The following is a 22,741-nucleotide window of genomic DNA, read 5'->3' as shown; positions in this document are numbered from 1 at the left end:
AATCGCGGTGCTCCCGGTTTTCAAGATGGTTGATATCGTCGACTGGGCGAGCTCGTACTTCTTCACGAGGGCACTCACCTTGAAGCCGCGTCGAGAGTCCTGCAAAATATCCATCTTCATGTCAAGCGACACAGCTTTGCGCTTTGTCGGCGCCATCTTCGAACTGGGTTGTACCGTTGGTTGCACGCTGCTTTGGTGGTGTCAGCCTGCTATCGCGAGAGAGAGACTGAGTGCAGGACGGGCGCCGCCGCGCCGCTTTGCTTGTCGCTTTTTTTTTTCTTTCTCTCTCTTTCGGAGCGACTGTGGCTGGCGCGCATGAAGCAGCTAGCGCCATCTTGTGGTGCGCTGCGCCTACTCAGATGCTCTCCGGTGCTCAGGCGGGGCGGGACGCGCCTAGTAACATTGGGACGCGCAGCATGGTAATGGCAGCAGATACGAACTTACGGAGGTAAACATCGCCTCGTCTCGACATCATTCGTTTCAGGGAACTAAGCAATGCAAATGTTACGATTATTTTGCACAGAAAAAGCCATCCGGACGGCAAAATTTTGATCGTAATATTCGATATGCGGTGAATAACCTATCGTTATAAATGGTTTTTTTCCCCATAGACCTAATGCATAAAATGACACTCTCATGTCGACCCATCGTTATAACCAATATATCGTTATATGTGGTATCGTTATAAGTGGACTGCACTGTATACGGTTGTGCACCATTACCAATTAAAGCAAATTGTGTTGCATCAAAAACAAAAGTACTAATAGTATTTGCACATCCCTAGCATAAGCCCATATACTTGGATTTCTGAACATGCTACAGAAGCTTAGATGGTCAAATTAATCCAGAGCCCTTCACCAAGGTACATGTATTTCTTATTGATGGTTAAGCTCCATCACTTATTTTTATTAAACAAACCTTGGTCTTCTACATGTTGTAGTATTGCTTGAAATATCTTGAACCACTGCATTTTTGGAGCCTTGAGATTTAGTTAGAATCTCGGTCCTGATAAGTGTGTGTGTGTGTGTGTGTGTGTGTGTGTGTGTGTGTGTGTGTGTGTGTGTGTGTGTGTGTGTGTGTGTGTGTGTGTGTGTGCAAACGGGTGGATGTGCGTGCGTGCACGTGCATGTTTGTTTTGACAGCTTTGTCGTCTCTGGTTCCCAGGGATCTCAAGCTGGACAACCTGTTGCTTGATGCTGAGGGCTACGTGAAATTGGCCGACTTTGGTCTGTGCAAAGAAGGCATGGGCTATGGTGATCGGACAGGCACTTTCTGTGGCACACCTGAATTTTTGGCACCTGAGGTGCTGACCGAAACTTCGTACACTCGAGCTGTTGACTGGTGGGGCTTAGGTGTCCTGGTCTTTGAAATGCTGGTGGGCGAGGTGAGCCTTACTTTCTTGCAAAGCAGTAGGTTTGTGCAGTACTACTTTGTGCTGCTAGAAAGAGTTCAACAGATCTGCTCTTGGCACGTGTTCTAAATGAGCACTCTGTTGCTATTTCATTCTACAATGACATAATTGTCGCTGAAAGGATGCACACAAAAACAGACATGAAAGAAAAGAATCGCGGTGTCTGTATTTTCATGTGCATCTGTTGATCAGCAATTAAATCACAAGTACCCACTAGGCTAAATACAAGTTCTTGTGCATAGGCTGCGAATTGTCAATAACTCTCCAATCAGTACCTATTTTTGAGCACTTTATAGTTTTGAACTGTTGAGCATTTAGTCATTGCATTTCTTTCTACTTGTTCTGTATGCTACACCATGATAGTTATACTTTTTTTTTCATGTCATCGCATCCTTTTCTGTATTTTTTTTTCCCAGAGCCCTTTTCCTGGTGATGATGAAGAAGAAGTGTTTGACAGCATTGTGCATGATGAAGTTCGATACCCACGCTTCCTCTCCATAGAGGCTGTTGCCATTATGCGGAGGGTGAGTATAGTCCCACTCATTGTTTACATTGTTTTGCCTTCCATTATGCAACATTGGATGCCAATATTATGCAGTCAAAGCCATTCATTACTATATGGCATGCTTATTGAAAATATTAGGAATGCCAATATATTTGGCACACTTCTTAATTTTGGCAAATGGACATAGCTTACAGCAATGGCTGGTATTAATTACCCATTTGTGTTATGCACGCTAAGGATAACTTTAAATATTAGTGAACTTAAGGTTAGTGTATACATACTGCAATTGAATCTTGTTAATTCGAACTTCCGGTTTGTTCAAACTGATGCTGTGGCCCCGTCAATGTATATGAATTCCAATAGGCGAAAACGCCTGGCAATTCGAATGCACAAGCATTTGCAATGGTTAATTCGAACATACCGCGCTCCAACAGTGCTCTCAGCAGCGTGCCAAATCACATGGTGGCGCCTCCGATCAGCATTGCTCTGACCCCGTCATAGAGGATAAGCTTAGGAGAGACCCCTCAACGCTGCACATGAAGGGGGGAAAAAAAAATTATGGCAGAAATTTTATCCTCTAGTTCAATCACACCGGCGACTTGAGGTTGTGCAACCGGTTTTGACTGGTGACCAAAAAGCGACTGAAGACGACTGATGCTCACACTGGCAAGCCCTGCCGAAAACCGGCAAGCCCTGGCAAGTGCAACCTGCAAGTTCCAATCCCAGAGATTATCATTCTCAGTGAGAACTCTAGGGATATAGGCACTTCGCGTACACTTCACTGGTTTCGCATTCAGGTGACAGCCATGTATTTTGATTCGAGGGAAGAAGAAGACATTGTCACTGTGCTGATGTGTTCAATTGTGCGTGGTGTCAGCTGTGGCAACGTGGAAGCCTCCAAAGAAAAGGCGATGCTAGCGGGTGCACGCATGCTGCCATTCGCGATAAGTAGGCGGCCATGCAAGCTGCCTCCTGCCCACACTCCACTTGAACTCCACTCGCATGACAAGGAGTTATATTGAGAGTAAGTTATAATTTCTAGTTCGCGTTGCTTGGGAATCAGTGCATAACTCTTGCGCTTTCTTTTGCTACTGTTTAGCTTCCTGTAAATGCTACCGTGTGCATTCGACTTGTTGCTGGAACTGCTGCGCCCCAGCATCACGAGGCAAGACAGCACTTGCATTCCTGCAGTATGCCATGTTGGCATAGGCTTTGTATTTGGTGTAACACAGGAGGACACTGGATGAAAACACATGCTCACATAACTTTCAGTGCGCCACTGATACGTTGGCAGTTTTGTGACCATGGTTGCGCGACTGATGGATTGAACAGCTAGCGACTGGCCAGAGTGGTCACTTTTTGAGAAAGGCGACCATTTGTGACAATTTGCGACCAACTTGGTCGCGTGACCGCTGCCAGTCACCAGGGTGAATGAGCCTTGTGTCAAATGGCAAGGTCACCGTTTCTGCGTCGTTCTATAATGCCCCAGCCACACTAGCGGCAAAACGTGCCGCAGGAACGATCGGTCCTGGGCCAACTTTTTGCGGCTTGCCACTGCGCAAGCAAGCCGTGAGCAGAGGAGACCAATGAGAGCGGCCCCTAGAGTGACGTACGTGCAAGAAACGTGTCATGCAGACCCACCCAATTGCTCTATTTGTAATCACGTCTGGTTCAGCTGGACTGCTTGTTTCACACTGTCGTATGCTTGTGTCGGCTCTCGTTCACAGTTCTTTTGGTTGGCTTGCTTTGGTCACATTCGCACTTTTTTTTACTATGATGAGTCTAAACCAAGAGGTCCCAATGGAAAAGTTATTACAGCAAGACAGACCCTGAATACAAGGATGCCAGTACCTCATTTTCTGTGTCTTTTGAACATGGCGAGGGAGCACACCAACATGACTATGATCAGTGGCAATTACTTCGTCATCGTGATAAGACATGACTCGCATTTTGAACGCAGGACTAAGAAAGTAAACACAGCTTTTTTTTTTTTTTTTTTTTTTTTTTTTTTTTTTTTTTTACCTAGAGAAAAGCCCAAAACGGAAAGATCGACTTAGAGTTTAAAAAAAATGCATGATGCCGAGGTCAGAAAGATGTTGAAGCATTTGCCGACATGTTGGCTGTCGGGAAAGTGTTTGAAGAGGCTGCTCGACCAGTGGAAACCACTACTTAGCTTTTTTTTTTTTTATCTGAAACAAAGCAGTGCGACAAGCAGAACTTGTTTTTGGAGTCCTACCAAATTCCGAAGACTTCCTCACAAACCCCCAAGAACCCTGCACTGACCCCAAAGTCTGCTACACATCATCACAAGACTGCTGCAGGCCTCGGGGAAAGAAAGCACTGACGGCGATGAACTCTCGCTAAAAAGGAAAGGCACTCTATTCTGGACCTTAAGCAAAAAAACAGAAACTTCATACCAAGGATTCTGGGGGAAGCCAGCCACGTGACCCGTGAGGAGCGCCTGTTTTATTTTTTGTCATCGGATTTAAACAGGCCATGCTGTATTTTTCTCCAAAATGTATGCCACTTTTTGAGAAGGCAAACTGCCTTCTTCAGGCACAACCTCCTCAGATTCATGTACTGAGGGGCCTCTTGAACCACCATTTTGAGGATCTCCTGACTGAATTTGTGCGCCTAGGTGTTGTCAAGGCATGTCATTCATTGCTGGAACCAGAAAGGTGATGAAGACATTGTCATTGGCAGCACAACCTACTCTGTGGTTGAGACACTGAGCTGCATTGAGAGAGAGCAGTTCTCTGCTGTACGTCTGTACTTAACAGCAGCATTCGCCACAAATTCCTGCTAGAAGACTTCAATCTCAAGATGGCTGAAGTTGCTCAAGTACAAGCTCTGGAAACTGCTTCATTCAACAGCATACATTATTTTATTATGGCGTCCCCTGCTATTCTACCCCAGCAGAGTGGCAAATCAAAAGAAGCAATCAATGCACTTGAAGTTGAGTTTGCCAACTTGCAAGCATATCAGGTTCCAGCCAACATATAGAATGAGCCAAGGTGTGACGTGCAGTGGCCGCAATTAGGAAGCATTCCAAGTGTCGACGGGTTGTTCTGCTTCCACAGAATTTTAATGGTTATGCTGGGTATTCTCCCCATTCCCCAAAGCAATACTAAATGTGAGAGAATATTCAGCACTGTGAACAAAACTCAGGAACGGAGTTTTGCTCATCTGTGTGTGAGAAAACACTCGAAAGTCTGCTGATGGTCATGGGGCACCAGAGTGGTACTTGCTTTGAGCAAACCTACACGGAGAAGTTTCTGAAGCAGTCAAAGTTGGCAACGGCAAAATCATTGCAAAAATAAATTGGGCCCCTGTGGAGTTTTCGCTCTTTACTCGTGCGGTTGTGAAAACGTGAGTAAGCTTGTCACAAAAGGTAAGTCCCCTCAAAAAAAAGAAAAAAAAAGTGTTGCCCCCCCCCCCTCACTTCTATAGTGTTACAAATTTCCAAATCTTGGGTTGGCAGGTATGCATGTGTTGCTGCACAACCATTTGACATGTAAAGTGGCCTACTTTTCACTGACCAAAATCTGTGTTGCTGCAGTAAGGTAGTTTCATGCCATAGTGTGGCCAGTGAATGTGACTTAGAAACACTAGATCATAAGCTGCTTTTTTTTTTTTAATTATTACTAATGCTTCACATTTCTTCAATGCCTACAGCTGTTAAGGAAAAACCCTGAAAGGCGCCTTGGCACGAGTGAGAAAGATGCAGAGGATGTCAAGAAGCAGGCCTTTTTCAGAGTGAGTTACTTCTTAGTTTTGTGCTCTGTCTTATGCCTAACCATCCTTCTTGCAATAAAATTTGCTAATTACCTTTTAAGGGGGCATTCTGTAAAAGCAAAGTCAGACAGGATAATTTGCTCAATGTTGGTGGCTATTACCATGTCTGAGAAATCAGTCCTCAAAACATGCAGTGAAAACATTGCTGTTTTATTGACCATTTTCTTAAACTGCATTTCATTGCAGTCTGAAGCATATTAGCTAGAACGTAGTGTATTTCACCGCACCCTGAAAGACGCCTTGGCATGAGTGAGTATTACAGTAAAATCTCGCTATGACAAGGTTGAAGGAGGAGCTGTCCTTGCTTCGCTATAGTGACCGCCAGGAAAGGTAGCACTTTGCTGCTAGCAACCCCTGGATACGCCACTGCAAAAGCCCACTGTAAACAGCTGAAGGACTGCAAAAGATCATTCTCTGCCATGTCTTCATTAGCAAGATAACTGCATTCTTTAATGCCGCTCTCAACACAGGATACGCACAGGTCCTAAAAATCTTTGAAAACCTTTGAAATTGAAAAGTATGTTTTCGAGGACCTTCAATGCCCTGGAGTTCTTTTTGTCCTTTGAAAACCCTTGAATTTCCTGACCCCGCACAAGCACGACTTCGTCGTAGCCGCACTCTCTCGCGTTTTCTCCTGTATTCCTTTCACTCCTTCTCTGTCGGCTCTATTGGACTTGTGTTTTAACAGCGGAAGGGAGAAGGGAGAAAGGCGTGCGAGGCTGGCGATGTGTTGAAATTCTGCCAAAAGTGGATGCGGCAACTCAATTTTTCTTGTTCACGAGGCCACGCTTTATCTTTGAAGTTAATCTACAGCAGGTGTAAAGTCATCCTACTGCAGGTGACACAATCAGGCACCGCGGCAGAGTGGATGTGAAAGCTTCTAAGGCTTCATTTCGAGCCGTCGATGTAAAGACATCATCGACATTGCATCAAAGCGTACCTTGGTTCGCAGACTCACGAATAATTGAAAATGCCTTTTTCATCATGAAATTCATTTATTTTTCCAGTTGCGAGATGATGCAAAAAGTTTTACAGCCCCTTCTATACAAGAAATATATATATGTATGTAGGCAACTGTGCTTACTTGCATAAAAGGTGCGCTTTCAATATAACGAAGTGAAGTGCCAATTTTACCCACTTCGTTATCTCTAAGTTTAGCCATAGTGTTTTGAAAACATTGTTATAGTAAAAAATTGCTACATGCGATGCCACTGTGCACCGTTTAAATACAGTCAACGACTGAATTTTCGGACGCCCAAATTTTCGGACATGCCTGATATTTCGGACGTCTTCGCGGCACCGCCACGAGCCCCATAGAATCAATGTATAAGGACATCTGAAGTTTCGGACGCTCGAACCCCCCGCCGTCCAATTTTCCGGACTTTTTGACGCGACGGAAGGTCCTTTGGCTCCTCGCGCAGCGCCCTTGCGAAGGAAATCGACTTGCAGCCGAAGCATATCACCGCTTTGAACCACAACTAGCCGAATCTATCCGCCACACACCGATTTGGTCTGGCCACGCTGGCTATGTTCATCGCCGCAAATGGCCGCACTTCCGCTTCCGGCGGAGTTTCCGGAGCGGCGCTATTTCGTTTGTTTGTGCAGGCCACGTTTTGGCTAGCGTGGTGTGTGGTTGTGCTGTTGTGTCAAGTGTGCTCTGCGATGCTAGGCCTAGGTGCTTTGACGCTCGTCAGCGATGCCGATGGCATCGAAGCGCGGAAAGCAGTACCGTACCCACGGAAATAACTTTTGAACAGTTTGTTGACGCTGACAACGAGCTCAACTTCTGCGCAGAACTGACTGACAAGGGAATAGTCCGTCAGGTTGTGGGGGTTTCAGAAGACTCTGATGTTGAAAATGATGAGCCAATGCCCGTGCCGCCTACAAGCGCCGAGTTGACGCGACCACTGTTGACTTTTTCATCGGTGTACGGTGCTGACATGACCCTTGCTCAGATCGAGGCGAATATGATTGCATGCAACCGGAACGCCGTCCAAACAACAATCAACAAGTTCTTCAAGCCACTGCAGCAATAACACTGGCTGCCCGACGATGCACATGTACATAATAAACCGGCAGTCGGCTACATACCGTATTTACACGATTGTAAGTCGACTCGAATGTAAGTTGACCCCCCCTATCGCTTGACCGGAAAAAAAAAAAAACCCGAGGGCACATTCGATAACGAAAATTTATTAGTAGCTGACATGGTCACTGGACTACTCGTCTTCGCTAGTGCTGCCATCGTCATCGTTGCTGCGGTCCCACAGCGCGTCGTGGTCCAGCGAAATTTCAAATTTGGCAAACGACCGCACCACGACATCTTGCAGAACAGCAGCCCACGCCAAATGCACCCAACCACACACAGCCGTCAGGGAGGCTCTTTTGACAGGTCCGGTTGGCGTAATTTCGCAGTCTTCTGCCGCCAGCCACTCGTACTCACGGCGGAGCAGAACCTTAAAATTAAGGCGAAGGTCCGGGCTTGTTTCATGACCACGTCACGCTTCACTGGCAGGGACCGATCACGCATTTCAGCGACGCTGCCGCAAGCTTAGCCTACAGCTCCGGCAAGCGTCCAGACTTCGGCACGTGGGAAATTTCTCACTTGCCGCCACAGGGTGAAAATTTCGCTTCACTGCAGTCACCACTCTCGCACCACCCCTTTAGAAACCTCGAAATTGCGGCCCGCTGCGCAGTGATTTGTTTCTTCGGCGTAAAGGATGGCAGCCCTCTTGAACGCTGCTGTGAACGAGTGCCGAAAGATTAGTGGGCCTGCAGCACTCATGACGACTGGGGAAGCATAGAAGTAGCACGTAGCCGGCAGTCAAGTGGAGCGCGTCAAAAAGTTGGTGCCTTTAAACAGAGAAAGAGAAACCCGCGAACGGTGTCTGCTCTTCCATGAACTACCGATACTCCCCGCAAGCGCCGCCGTTCTAAGGGTGCCGCTGCAAATGGGAACAGCGGCGCTTCCATCAACTATCGACACCCCCCATGAGTGTTGCATGCACTGTAAGACTCAAAAAATGTTGAAAAACCCTTCCAAAAAGCGAACAAACACGCGGGATAGCGAAAAGATACGGGTAGGACCATAGAGCAAACATAAAATTGTAACTACGTTGTAGCTCTCGTTGGTATCGCTTTTTTTTGGTGGGGCCATGTTTTGGTTTCGATTGTAAGTCGACCCCCCAACTTCAGACTTTCAAATTTTAAAAAAGGGGTCGACTTACAATCGTGTAAATACGGTACAGTTTTTGAACGCCTCTTTTTATAGCCACTTCACTGATGCTTTGGCAGGGTTTCGGAAGCATGGTACTTCACCCTTTGCCTCTAGGTCCGAGAAAAAAAAAAAGTGCGTTTTTTGCATGCATCATTTTTTCGGACTGCCTGAATTTTCGGATGTTTTTACGTTCCCTAGAGGGTCCGAAAAATTGGTTGTTGACTGTAGCTTTGACAGGGCCTTGAAAGACTTTGCCAGTGAAACTTTTTATGCAAAAGGATATGCAAATGAGTTCTGTTTTCGCCAACATTTTAAACTTTTTTCCTATATTAGAGAGTTTTAGTTTAGGGGACGCAAGGCGTTGGGGCCCCTAGCGCTTGGGTGCGTTTGCGTACGCAAGCAGAAACACATTATAGGTTAGCGGCCCCAAACACAAGCCGCAGTGAGGTCGCATGCGCTCGCAGCGCCATCAACATCTGATCTTTGCTGCGTTATCATTTTTTAAAACATGAAATCAAGCATATGACGTAAAGCACATAAAACTATTTTTATTAAAGCAGTTAATAGAGAGGTTTAGAGTGTCCGGTATTCGGGTAAACGCAGGCTGGGGCGTTGGGGCGGAGCCATGAACGAGAGCGGCCTGCATGGTGCAGCCACGTGGTGGCGCAAAGCTCAAACAGACAAAAACAGCTAATATTGCAGTAAGCAAGTGTATCTTACTTTGCTGCGGGTATAAATTTTTGGCAGCAACACAATTACACCAGTGCCGAAAATTTACACCAGCAGCGAAGTAGAATAGACTTAGTTACAGCAATATTAGCTGCTTTTGTCCGTTTGACCTTTGTGCCGCCAGGTGGATGCACCATGCAGGACGCTCCTGTTTATTGCTCCGCCCCAACGCCCCAACTGCGTTTATCCGAATACCGGACACGCTAAACCTCTCTAATATATATAAAAACGACGTCTGTCGCCACTTGGCGAAAAATTTATTAGATTATCTACCCGCTAGCTACTCGTAAGTTCTCCTACACCGCGAGAGTCATGTGGGTAACGTGACCCCTTAGGGGCAGCGATGTTTTCGGCCGGCCAAACAACCCAAGAACGCAAGTCGACGTAGCGGTCTGCGCATGCGCAGTACTGTCGCCCCTAGTTGCGCACGCAAGCCGCTTGCGTCCCCTAAACTAAAACTCTCTATTTACTTTTGAAAGAGGCTCCAAGTACTGTCAACGTGCGATTTTCTGGACTCCATAGGGACTGCAAAAACATTTAAAAAAAAAACGAATGCAATCCCTCAATGCATGCCCTCGATAACTACCCTCAAGGCCTCAAATTGCTACAGCTATGTCCGAAATAGCTTTAAGGGCCCACCAGTAGAATTATTAGGCATATCAGTGCTCATACTGTGATGGGAGACAGCGGGTGTGCAGTTGTATAATGAACCCTTTATTGACGAGTGTTGCCTACAGACAACATACCAGAAAATTTTTTTTTTCTTGCCAAGTTTCTGGTCTCTGGCCCGATGTATTCTGGCTAAATGTCTTCGGCCAACACTGACTGATGGGCAGCAAGCGTCATTTGTTGGTTCACAACAGGAAAACTGGACGAGGAAAAAGAAATTTGGCACATGGCTCACTATGTTGAAAGCAAGGTCAGAGGAAACAGTGCAATGCAAGATATCCAGCTGCAGTGATGTCACACGTGATATAAAGCAAATTAAATTTATACCTATGGTTCCCATATGATGAGAGCTGCCTACACAAATTCTGAATGAAGCCTTAGGTGGCTTGGGGTGAAGCCCCCTTCCAGTTTCCTGCCTGGGGGTTTTCCCCTTATTGCTGAAAATATTTCCCCCAAATCCTTTTTCTTATTTGTTATGCTTATTCTTGATGTGTTTTGCACGTTTGTATGGAAAATAAGGATTTCTTTAGAGTTATTTATATGTCTTGTCCTTAAAGAGCCCCTCACCAGGCCACACAGCAAACTTCGGTTATACGCTGGAAGTTGTGTGTCCTCTAGGGAGTGTTCCAGCAGAAAAAGTTTTTCAAATCGGCTCATTGATAGCCGAGATAGAAATATTTCAGTGCGGCAAACCCAGGATTTCAGGAGGCAAGCTCCACTGCCTAGCGAGACACTCTCTCCACTTGCCCCGTCTAGCCTCCGCAAGCAAAATTCCTTCCCTGCATACTCCCATACTGTACCTCGAGGATCGCAGGACACATACGTCACGGGCCCCGCCTTTATTTATTTTTCCTCCGCACTTTTTTGCAGCGCAGCACACTTCCGCTGACAGCGTGGTGTGCCAGCTGTTGTGATTGCCTCGTTTTGTGCAGCGCACATATTTGCATGCTGTGCATGAGGACACCTGGCTAGTGGTATGAATCAGTGCTACACGAATACTGAGGCAGACACAAGTGGATTACAGAGCATGATCCCACGCTGGAACACCATAAAAAATGACATAGTTTTGGTGTCTGCACACGTGACTTCACGACTTCGGAACAAGCAGACGAAACAGAAGTACATCTCTCTTTCTGCGGTGTGAAGTAAATCAAAAACGTGCAGACATTTGGTTTGTGTGTTTTATTAGTTCTTTAAGCTTTAATTTGTTTATTCAAGCAACATATTACACAAATAACAGATGTTGCCTTAAATAATTATCGAAGTGACGCGTCGCAGCGCAAGCACGTGTACGTAGACACACTAGCACATGTACACCATCCTCCAGCTTGGATCGCGGCGGCCGTGAGTAGAAGGGAAAACGACATTCAGTTTGAAATTTCAGATCTCTCCGCGGTGCATATCAGTGTAATACTTTGCAGACACAATCGTTATCACACATTGTATGCTTAGCACTTTTCAGCTCAATATGGCCAGACCTGGTGAGGGGCCCTCAAATGAAAAACACGGCACCGAACAGCACAAAGCTTGATAACAAAAGTCGAAGCAGCTAGGCCTAACAGCTGCAAAAAAACAACTTTACAACCGCCAACGGATTAGCACACAAGTATGCTGGTTCGAGGCTGTATGATAATCAAAATCGTGGCAGTCGTGGCTTCATTTAATGCCATTTCAAACCTGTGGTCACTGAAGGTACTACCGTATTTACTCACATAATGATCGCACTCATGTAATGATCGCACCCCTGAATTTTGTCGTCAAAATTCTTCGTATTTTTTTTTTTTTTTTTCAATTTCTCGTTTAATGATCGCACCCCGAACTTGCCACGGCGATATGTCGTGTGCCAAGTCTAGCTAATAATGATCGCGCTTACCATCTGTCGAATACTACGCGAACAACTCTTCAAGACAAACCAAGCGGTCTGCACGCACCGAACATTCTTAAGTAGATGCCTCATTTCATTACTTTCATCACTTTCTGCACTTTCATGACAAAGAGGTACAACCAAACTTGCCTTTATTATGTGTAGGCTTTATAATTGTTGTGGTAAACAACAAAAAAGGCGCCTTTCGATTCTTCTCATCTGCACTTGTGGGCATGCAACAAATCGCAAGCGGCAACAGTAGTAGCCACATTTACACTGATACGTTAGAAGTGTACCTTATTCATACGCCAACGCTTGTAATACAGCTAAGATATTCACTCACCCTTAGCGCAAACATGCGGTATTAGGATAGTAATGAAGACAGATGCCGCAGTTTCCGCAGCATGCCCGCTTTGTGCTTCTATGTCACTGGCAGCTAAGCATGCCCATCTGTTTCTGCCCCCTCAAAGTGGACATGGCTACGTTATTGCCGCAAACTTGCCGTTATTAACGATATTATTCATTACTGATACGGAAGAAACTGTTTCAATGCACGTAATGTACTCACGAGAAGAAAAAAATCGCGTTCGGCACGTTCGGCATGCTCCACCGGCCGCCATATTTGTTTTGGTATCCCGCACCTGCAGCAAACGCGGGTCGAAAAATTGTTTTTTTCTTTTCGCGGGAAATTTAACCCGCGTAATGATCGCACCCCTGAATTTGCTTCAATCTTTTCCGACAAAAAAGTGTGATCATTATGCGAGTGAATACGGTAGTTTTAAAAATTACGTGGCAAAGGATTTCAGCATCCAAAACTTCAGATGTGCTTGTACATTGGCTCAATGAAATTTGTGGCCGTGCCTCAAAGGCCTCCGAATTATCAGGCATGCCCTAAAAATGTGTAGTCGACTTTACATGCTTGAAACTTCGTTAAATGGAAACAGTGTCACAAAATTGCTTTGTTAAGTCGCAAAAAAAGAATAATACCGTAATTTTCTATAGAACTATGATCAGAAAATGAATATAATTCATTATATTGCAAATCTTGTTAAATTGAGGTTTGTTATGTCAGTGTTTGACTGTGTAATAGGCTAAGGCAAGTGGTATGATAATACAGTTGAACCAGTGAATACACTTGAACTTCATTATAACAAAGTTGAAGGGGAAAGCCAAAATGACATTTTTATGTCCATTACTTTGTTATACTGACTATTGCCCTATACTGCAGTACAGTAAAACCTTGTTATAACAAAGTTGAAGGGAGGGTCGTAATTACTTCGTTGTAAACATTAGTTCGTCATAGCCACTATCCATTTCTATCCACAACTAGCAAGCAAGAGAGGATGTACTCACCACCAAATCTTACAGCAGCCCGCCCACGCGAGAAAGAAAACAGCCGTTGCACTAAGAAAAACAAGCGAAAAAAAGACGGCAAGGAATTGCTACTTTGTTCACGCCAAATGACTCATCACTGATCGATCAACAGCACACCAGCTGGCGGCTCACTTCGCAGAAAAAAGTCCTTAATAGATTTTTGCTGCTTCAGGCGAATGATGGCCTTCGCAGCTGCAGCCGCTATTTCGAGTCCGTCCTCGCCGTCATCGTGAGCGCCAAAGAAGCGGCGCAGTAGGTCTGCCGCATCCAACGCTTGTGCGGTCGTCGGTACGTAGGGTTCGCCAATATTAGGTTCCGGGGTGTCGTCGACACATTCGGCACCGTCGTCATTAGGCACCCCTGTCACCGCGCGCACAATCTCCACCTCCGTTAGCTCTTCCGTCGTCACCACATCTCCATTGGCACTGACGTACGTGCTGAAGGTGTCGCAGTCGGGCACAATGCCGGCGTCAAGGAGAGCATCCCACGACTCAAGGGCTTAGTTATCCGTGGCTCCCTCATTGGCGGCAGCACCAAGATCTTTGCTGGAACCACCGCTGCTGACGCCAAATGAGGCATGCCGGAAGCAATTGGCGATCGTGCTTGCCGGTACAGCCATCCAAGCAGCTTGTAGCATCTTGACTGCCATGTACAAGTCGATCGTAGACTCGCACTTCCTGCTCTTATTGACCAAAATCCGGTCGATCACACGCTTGCGGTAGTCTGACTTAAAAGTTCATAACTCCTTGGTCGAGGGGTTGCACAACTGCAGTGTAGTTTGGTGGCAAGAAGCATAGCTTGTTTTTGAGCACAGCGGCAGTGTGGTGGGTCGCGCAGTTGTCCAGTACGAGGCCTGACTTCCAGTTCAGCTTGCCCAGCCACTCGTCCCACTCCTGCAGCCATTGTGCGAAAATTTTCCTCACTTGGAGCTTTCATTTGCCTTTGAAGCATCGTGATGACGCACCTTTGCCGACCACGAGGGCCGGCACCTTTTCTGACCCATCCATGTTGTCACAAAGCAACACTGTTACGCGGACCTTTCTCTGCTTACCACCCTGGCAGCATTCGCCATTGAGGGCCAAGGTTTTTTGCGGCAGCATCTGGTAGAAGAGGGCTGTCTCATCTACGTTGGAGCAAATCCTTGCCACTGTATTTTTCTAGCAGCTGTCCAGCGTATTTCTCTGCCCACGCCACTGCAGCATCACGGTCGACAGACTGTGCTTCCCCGCTGACAGCCCTGCCGACGATGTCGTGGCACTCCTTGAAATGCTGCGGCCAGCCGACACTCGCCACAATATCGTCATGCCCCATGATGCATGCAAAGTCCCTCGCTTTGTGCTGCAACAATGCCCCACTCACAGGAGTGCCACTTGCACTTGCGTCCAAAAACCACTTGAAGACTGCCTTCTCTAAAGCTTCGAAAGCGGGGGCTCGCAGCTTCTTTCTGTCGCCTCTTACGCGACGTGTGACAACACTGGTGACAGCTTCTTTGCTGGTCAAAATGGTCGACAGCATGCTTAACGCTAGGCCAAAATCTTCGGCCACTTTTTTCTTCTTCACGCCGGACTCGACAGCTTTCAGCATAGCCACCTTCTGCTCGATTGATATCGTTTAGCGCTTCCGTTTGTCGTCATCTATTTCCTTTCAGGTGGTGGGAACTCGCAAAAACGAACCAATAGAAACACTGATATTGTTGATGTGCACAGAGGCAACGACAAGCAACAATAAAACCGAAGTTCGTGCCACCCCACGCATGCAGCGGAAGAGCGGGCGGATCTACCATTTCCACGGGAAAGGGGAGGCCGGGAGACGTGCACGGGAGACACGAACGTCGCGCGCTATAAGACATTGACCTGGCGGGTACCAAAATGATCAGTAAATGCTCGTTGTGGAATAAAAAAATAGCTGACGATTACGTTGCTTCATAATGCAAAATTTGAGAGCGGCTCTTCAGTTGTTTCAGGTTTTCTATATATTGAGACAAATAATTCGAGCAAGACATGTATGTACAGTTACAACTTTTTATTCTTTACTTCTTCAAGAAACACTTCACTCCCAGTTCTTGATTGTCATGAAGGTAGCTTTGTGGTCGGAGAAATAGATGGACATATGCTAGACTTGCTACACCAATGCCTGGTTCGGCGTAGCGCACCTCTGGATTCTGGCAGCGACGGCGCTGGGCCTCTGCTTGGTCAGCTCGTTTAGCAGCAGCGGAAGACAAAGGGCTTCCACCGGTGCTTACCTTGCGCATGGCTCAGAAAGAACTGGCTGAAAATAAACTAATTATATAGGCAGACGGATTATATTATAATATAAACCATCTTGTAGGCGCATAGGAACATTGTGTGGCGAAGAGATGGCATCGACTGACTGACGCCACTGACGTTGCTAGCGAGTCAACTGAAGGTGGCTTTGCGTTTTGGCTTGGGAAGCGCGCACCGTGATCCGCTGATACCGAGCCGGCGCTTCGGCAACTGGAGAACGCGCGCGGTCGCTGCCACGGAGGAGAGGAGGGGGGGAAGGGGTACACACAGTGGCGGACAGCAGTGGCTATGCGTTTCTGCTTGGGCAGCAGCACATGATCGAGATCAGCCGCCACCGAGCTGGCGCTCTGATTGCCGCCGCACATGGGTGGCAGTGGAGGAGGAGCGAAGAGAGCAAGTCTCATGCCTTGCGCGAGAGATGGTGTCGGGGGCGCGCGCAGTTAGAGCAACGCGTTGGCCCCGGCTACGGAGCTGGTTATGGCGAGGCACGACGATGCCGCGAAACGTAGGAACGTGCGCCAAAGAGCTGCGCTCTAAAGAAAGGTTCGTTATACCCATTGCAAGGAAATTTTAGCTTCGGTAAAACAAGGTTTTCAATGCATGGGCATCTATTGGAATTTATAAGGGAATCTTGATTGCTTTGTTATATCCATTAGTTCATTATAACGAGGTTTTACTGTATATGCACAATGTTATGCACAACTTTAAACATGCAAAGGAGGCTACAGGTCTGCCGAACTGCTATGTGGTCACTTATGCAATGAAAATTGAATAAAACAACAGCAAAATACTCTCTCCATTGTTTTTAGCACCTGACGCGACAGCCATTACGATAGCATTCTCATGTTCCAGTGGGATGGTCTTTTGCTTCCGCTTTCCACTTGGCTGTCTCATATTGTCGGGAAACTATCAAAACAGCGACGGGGGTTGAAGGGAAAAGCTAGCACGCTACAATGTGAACAAAGTCCCTCGTGTTCAAGTGGCACGTGGCACACAACACGGTGTGCAGACTACGGAGCTGGGGCGGTATTCTCGGACAACCTCCATGACTTTGGAGGTAGTTTCACTTTCGCTAGATTTCACAAACCCATCAAAGCATACGGTCGACAGAGCTCGGCACATACCTGAAGCGCAGACATCCTTGAAAAGTGAACGGCGCCAGCCTGGCTTGGCCAGCTTGTGCTGGTCCGCTTTCCACTTGGCTGTCTCATATTGTCGGGAAACTATCAAAACAGCGACGGGGGTTGAAGGGAAAAGCTAGCACGCTACAATGTGAACAAAGTCCCTCGTGTTCAAGTGGCACGTGGCACACAACACGGTGTGTAGACTACGGAGCTGGGGCGGTATTCTCGGGCAACCTCCATGACTTTGGAGGTAGTTTCACTTTTGCTAGATTTCACAAACCCATCAAAGCATACGGTCGACAGAGCTCGGCACATACCTGAAGCGCAGACATCCTTGAAAAGTGAACGGCGCCAGCCTGGCTTGGCCAGCTTGTGCTGGTTTCACACAATCTTGGAGGTCACAGCTGCATCAGCACAGCACTGCACACCGCATTGAGAGGGAGAAGTAGAGGCACTAGTTTTTAGCCTGCCGCTTACAAGCGTCATCATCTATATGTGGCATGACGCAGCTAGGCGTGGCCTCCGATTTTATGATCTCTGAGGGTGCGCCTAGCATTTCCACCTACCTGCCGCAGAGAGAGGTGTGATAAGGTAAACTCTGCATGATCGAGGCAGCCTTGTGCGTGGCTACGCGAAACAGTAATGAAAGACCAGTGTTGTTCGATGGCATCTGCGACCTGGGAATTTAACACTGCAGCGCTGCATGGGTATGAAACCTGGTAGAAAGCAATGTACTCAGTGTGCAACGGTTGGTATTTTTCGTTTCGAAGATGAATCTAGTTCATTATATCCTTTGGCAGAACAGTTCTGCTTCATTAAAACGAGGTTTCAAATGCATGGAGCTCTATGGGGGATTTCAAGGGAATTTGCATTTACTATGCTATATCCTGTCTCGTTACAAAGTTCAAGCGTACAACAAACTTAAATAAAGTGATTATTCTCTATAGTGGACACTTGAAACTCACCGACCAACACTCTTGTAAAAATAGCTCCTTCATGATGAACTCTACATTGGATATACAGTTTAACCTTGATATAACAAAGTTGGTAAAATCGGCAGTTTCCTTCGTTAAGTCGTCGAACTTTCATTCAATTGAAGTCCAATCTTTCATGCAAATAAGTACAGTTGCCAGTGGATTTTTCTTGCACAGAAAGGGTCGCAAAATTGTCTGAATTATCAGGCAGTCTGAGAAAGCATACTTCAGTGAAAACATAATTCATTTTGTTCAATTTTGGTGTCAACGATGAAAGATACGGTTTCGTGCTGTGTCGACGATATTTTCTTATCAGCAGTACAAAGTGAAGCCAGCCACACTTTTGCATCTACTCTGCCACCGCGCTGATATATGTGTCACATGCAGTGGGACGCAAAATCCTCTGACCACACTGCCGACTAGACGTGGCCTAATAGACCTTTGGACAGTTTATGCGTCGCTGCTCTCATTGAAACAGGTGCACAGATATTTGTGATGTGTTCAGAGCTTTGTCATTGCTTGAAGAAGGTCCTCTCACCATCCACGTTGTCAACCACCCACATAGACTATGGTGAAATGCTTCCTGTCCTTGGGATGTGCTTAGTACGCATCAGTGTCGCCGACCGCTCCACGTCTGCACTACTTGCTGTGCTCAAGCAGTGCTCCCATGAGCTCATCTTCGGCATGGGCTTTCTATCAGCCCATTCCGCCCTGTTCGATTGTTGAAGTAGTGTGCTCCAGCTTGACCTGCCTCTTCACTCTGACGCTCCGCCCACACGTCAGCTGCATTTGTGCTGCATCGATCATGTTAGACTCCCACCTCAAGCTGTTATGTACGTTGTTAGGATTGGGGGCTCAATCCCACCGTTGGTGACCATTTGTCAAGATTAGAGTCCGGCATGAATTAGAAGGTAGCTGACCCATACCATCGTCCAACTTATCCACGCTGAGGACGTTGATGAAGGGAAGGACTGCTTCTCATCGAGAACTAGGAATATGGGTTTATTTACAGTATCTACAAGCAGTTCATCAGTCTAGCATGACTGCAAGAAAAAAGTACATCAGGCTAACATGACTGCTTGAGAAAGAGCCTTTTATTCCCCGAGCTGACCCCCGCAGCGCGGCCGGGTGCCCATTGTCTTGCGTCTTGGACAGCACGTGGGAAGGGGCCTTCGTAGACGTTCCCGCGGCAACTCCCCCACTCATAGCAGAACAGGTCGGTGTTGGTGGGTTCGGTAACAATAGTTGGCCCACTGAACGCATTCAGTCACAAACAGCGACGAGGCTCGAGTGTAACGGTGGCATTCCTATAAAGTTGACGCCGCTGTCGCAACTGGCTGGCAAAACTTGCACCTCAGCTGGGCCGTTCTTAACAGCGCCTCCATGGCCCGGAAAATCTCAACTGTCCAGCGCTGACAACCGCTGGGCAGGAAGAGAACGGCTGGTGGCCAGGGGGTGATGTCTTGGCTCGCAGCAACCACTTGTGTAATGATGTCACCGCCCCAAAACATCCAACAAGGACAGGCAACTGCAAAACGAACCCCACAACACGGCTCTGCGCCGAGATGAAGTACCTTGGCTATCACTTTAAACCCGCTAGGCTTCAAAGAAAACATAAGTGCAGAAACAAAAACTGCTGCATTTCGCTATGCCAATTTTTTTAAAGCAATTTCGTGCTGACAAATTCAGCAATCATGGAGGGAATCCTGCTAAATGAGAGGGGATCTTCTTGGCTTAACAAAATTAACACTAGTAACCCTAAAATTTAGGCGGGACCCTCAAACGCAGAATTCAAATTAGCCTGCTCAAACCATCCGCATTGCTATGCAACTTTCCCTTCTTATATCTAACGGAGAAGTTGTACTCTTGGAGAGTGAGACTCCATCGGAGCAAGCGGCCATTTTTGTGTGACATTTGATTGAGCCATGTCCGAGGACAGTGGTCGGTCCCAAAGATGAACTTCGCTCCGTACAAGTAGCACGACAACTTCTGGGCGGCCCAAACTAAACAAGCGCATTCCTTCTCTGAAGCGCTGTATGCTTCCTCTCTTACATTTAGTTTACGGCTGGCATAGAGGATAGGATGCTCCTCGTTATCGTCGCCGACCTAAGTACCACGCCCATACCTCTGTCGCTTGCGTCGCATTGAACTATGAATTCCTTTGTGTAGTCTGGTGCACGAAGCACAGGACGAGAAACTAATGGCGTTTTCAAACTTTGGAAAGCGTTCTCTTTGTCCTTATCCCAGTGTACGCTACTCGGTGCTCCCTTTCGGAGGGCGTCCGTTAATGGACTTGCCCTTTGGGAGTAATTCGGAATGTACCGTTGATAGTACCCCACAAGTCCCAAAAATGAGCGAAGGTCTGTTTTCGTGCGCGGCTGAGAAAATTCTCCAATCATAGCTATTTTCAGCTCGGCCGGCCGTCTCGTGCCCTGCCCGACAACATGGCCCAGATAAGTAACCTGCAAACACCCAAATCTACACTTTTCCGCTTTCATCGTTAAGCCGGCTTCCCTCAACCCTGAGAACACCTGTTTGAGGTGGGATGCGTGTTATTCCCAGCTGTCCAAAAAAATTGCTACATCATCAAGATATGGCAAGGCGAACTCCTGCAAGTCTTTTAGGACAATATCCATTAACTTAGAGAGGCTAAACGGCGCATTCTTCAGGCCGAAGCTGAGTGCAAGAGGGCGAAAAGTGCCTACAGATGAGATGAATGCGGCAAAGCGGCTGGCACTTTCTGAAAGGGGAACTTGCCAGTACCCCCGCATGAAATCTATAGTAGAAATGTATTTAGCAGCGCTAACTCTTTCAATTCGTTCCTCAATGTTGGGTATCGGGTACAGCTGATCCCTGGTGATTGCATTTAACTTCCTGTAGTCAACACACGGACGAGGGTCCTTGTTAGGGGTTTTACCAGTATTAGCGGTGACGTGTAGTCACACTCAGCGGGCTCAATAACTCCCCAAGTCTAGCATGCGCTGTATCTCTGCCTCCATAATCTCTATCTTGGAGACACCCTGTAAGGCTTTGATTTTACGGGTTCCGTTGATGTCAGCTCTATTTCATGCGTTATTAGTTCGGTTCCACCTGGCCGATGGCTGAATTTGTCGAGATATTCCCCTAACACCGCTTTTAGCTAATCTAGCTGCTCGGGTCTTAGAGTGTGCGAGCTTACCGAATGTTTTACTACTTCTTCTAGGCCGATTTCAGAGTTGGAAGTCGCCTTACACTCATTAAACTTGGTACTAGTGCCATACTGCTCTTTGATGGTATAGTTAACGACTCCGCTCCGCTCTAGATACAGCTTCATCAAATTGCAGTGATATATCCTCACCTCCTTCCTGCGACCCGGCATTTTCAGAGCATAGTTAGTATCTGAAAGTTTGTGCAACACTTTAACGGGCCTGTCCCAGTGAACTTCAAGCTTGTTCTTTCTTGAAGGTTTGAGGATCATTACCTGGTCTCCGGCATTAAACGTACGAAGCCTCGCATTCTTGTCGTAACAGAATTTGGCGTTCTTTTGAGCTACTCCCATGTTCTTTCCGACTAGTTCTTGGGTTGCGCTTAGCCGTTTCAGCAGATTTAGCACGTATTCAACCACTGTTGGACTCTCCCCTCTTTCCTCCCACATCTCTCTTAACATTCTCAGTGGAGAACGGAGTGTCCTCCCATACACTAGTTCTGCTGGCAAGAACCCTCTAGCCTCCGGTGGAACCGTTCGCGAAGCAAACAAAGTTGCCGGCAGACAGTTCTCCCAGTCCTTCTTGTGCTCGTAAAAGAGCGCACGCAAAACTTGCTTAAGCACCGAATGCCACCTCTCTACACTGTTTGACTGAGGGTGATAGACGGAAATGTGTATTAACTTTACCCCGCACTTTTGCAAGAATGTGGAAGTCAGTGCACTAGTGAATACTGACCCTTGATCCGCCTGAATTTCGGCTGGAAACCCAACTCGTGCAAACACTGTCAAAAGCGCGTCTACTACTTCGGTGGAGCTGAGCTCTTTCAGAGGAATTGCTTCTGGAAACTTTGTAGCCGGACACAGTATGGTAAACAAGTACCTGTAACCTGATTTTGTTTTTGGTAGAGGCCCGACCGTGTCTATCACAAGTCATCTGAAAGGTTCTGTTATTAAGGGCATTATCTTTAGTGGAGCTTTCCATGTCTCTCCTGGTTTACCCGAGCGCTGGCAGGCGTCGCAATCTCACAAAGTTTTCTACGTCTTTGAAACAGCCAGGCCAGTAGTATTCCATAAGCAATCTTTCCTTTGATTTGTTTATGCCTAGGTGGCCGGACCACCCATTTCCATGACAGAGACTCAAAAGGTCCTCCCTGTACCTAGTAGGTACGACTAACTGATCTAAAAATCCTACCCTTTCGATCTCTGTAGTGCCGATACAACAATCCTCCTTTCTCATGTATCGTCACGTTACGCCTAACAATGCCTTCTTTAGCTGTGTGATGTAATTTAGCTAAGCTGTCATCATTCTTTTGCTCGACTGCCAGTGACTCTCTGTCCACAAGTAAGAGCTGATCAAAGTCCTTTGAGGCTGGTGATAATAACGACCCTGTCTCGCTTACGAGTGCATCAGCTTGCTCTTCCTGCAGGCTTGTACTTTGACACTCTAGTGATACGCTCTCATTGAGCTGGTCAGCTGGCAGGCTTTCCTCAACTGTTTTTTCATCCTTCGAGCCTAGCTCGGATTCAGTTATTGAAGTTATCTCTGGCTGCTTCCGCTGGAGCAGCTTGTGCATTTTCAGCCAAAAGCGACGCGATTTTACGAGCTTGGCCTCGCATCAGTGCCTGTACTA

General features: G+C 46.9%; 1 protein-coding gene across 3 annotated transcripts in view; it reads left to right on the top strand.

The window, feature by feature from the left end:
• Nucleotides 1-22,741, top strand: part of Pkn (serine/threonine-protein kinase N) — a 178,157-nt gene that overhangs the window by 127,772 nt on the left and 27,644 nt on the right. For all 3 annotated transcript variants that reach the window (XM_075699852.1, XM_075699861.1, XM_075699868.1), the window contains 3 exons: nt 1,165-1,384; nt 1,828-1,935; nt 5,592-5,672. In XM_075699852.1, coding sequence (XP_075555967.1) covers nt 1,165-1,384; nt 1,828-1,935; nt 5,592-5,672 — 409 coding nt within the window. The remainder of the gene's footprint in view (nt 1-1,164; nt 1,385-1,827; nt 1,936-5,591; nt 5,673-22,741) is intronic.

This window comes from Dermacentor variabilis, chromosome 1 (assembly GCF_050947875.1).
Source record: "Dermacentor variabilis isolate Ectoservices chromosome 1, ASM5094787v1, whole genome shotgun sequence".
Taxonomy (NCBI): domain Eukaryota; kingdom Metazoa; phylum Arthropoda; class Arachnida; order Ixodida; family Ixodidae; genus Dermacentor; species Dermacentor variabilis.
Note: the sequence above shows the minus strand (reverse complement) of the source record. Positions and strands in the feature narration are given on the sequence as shown.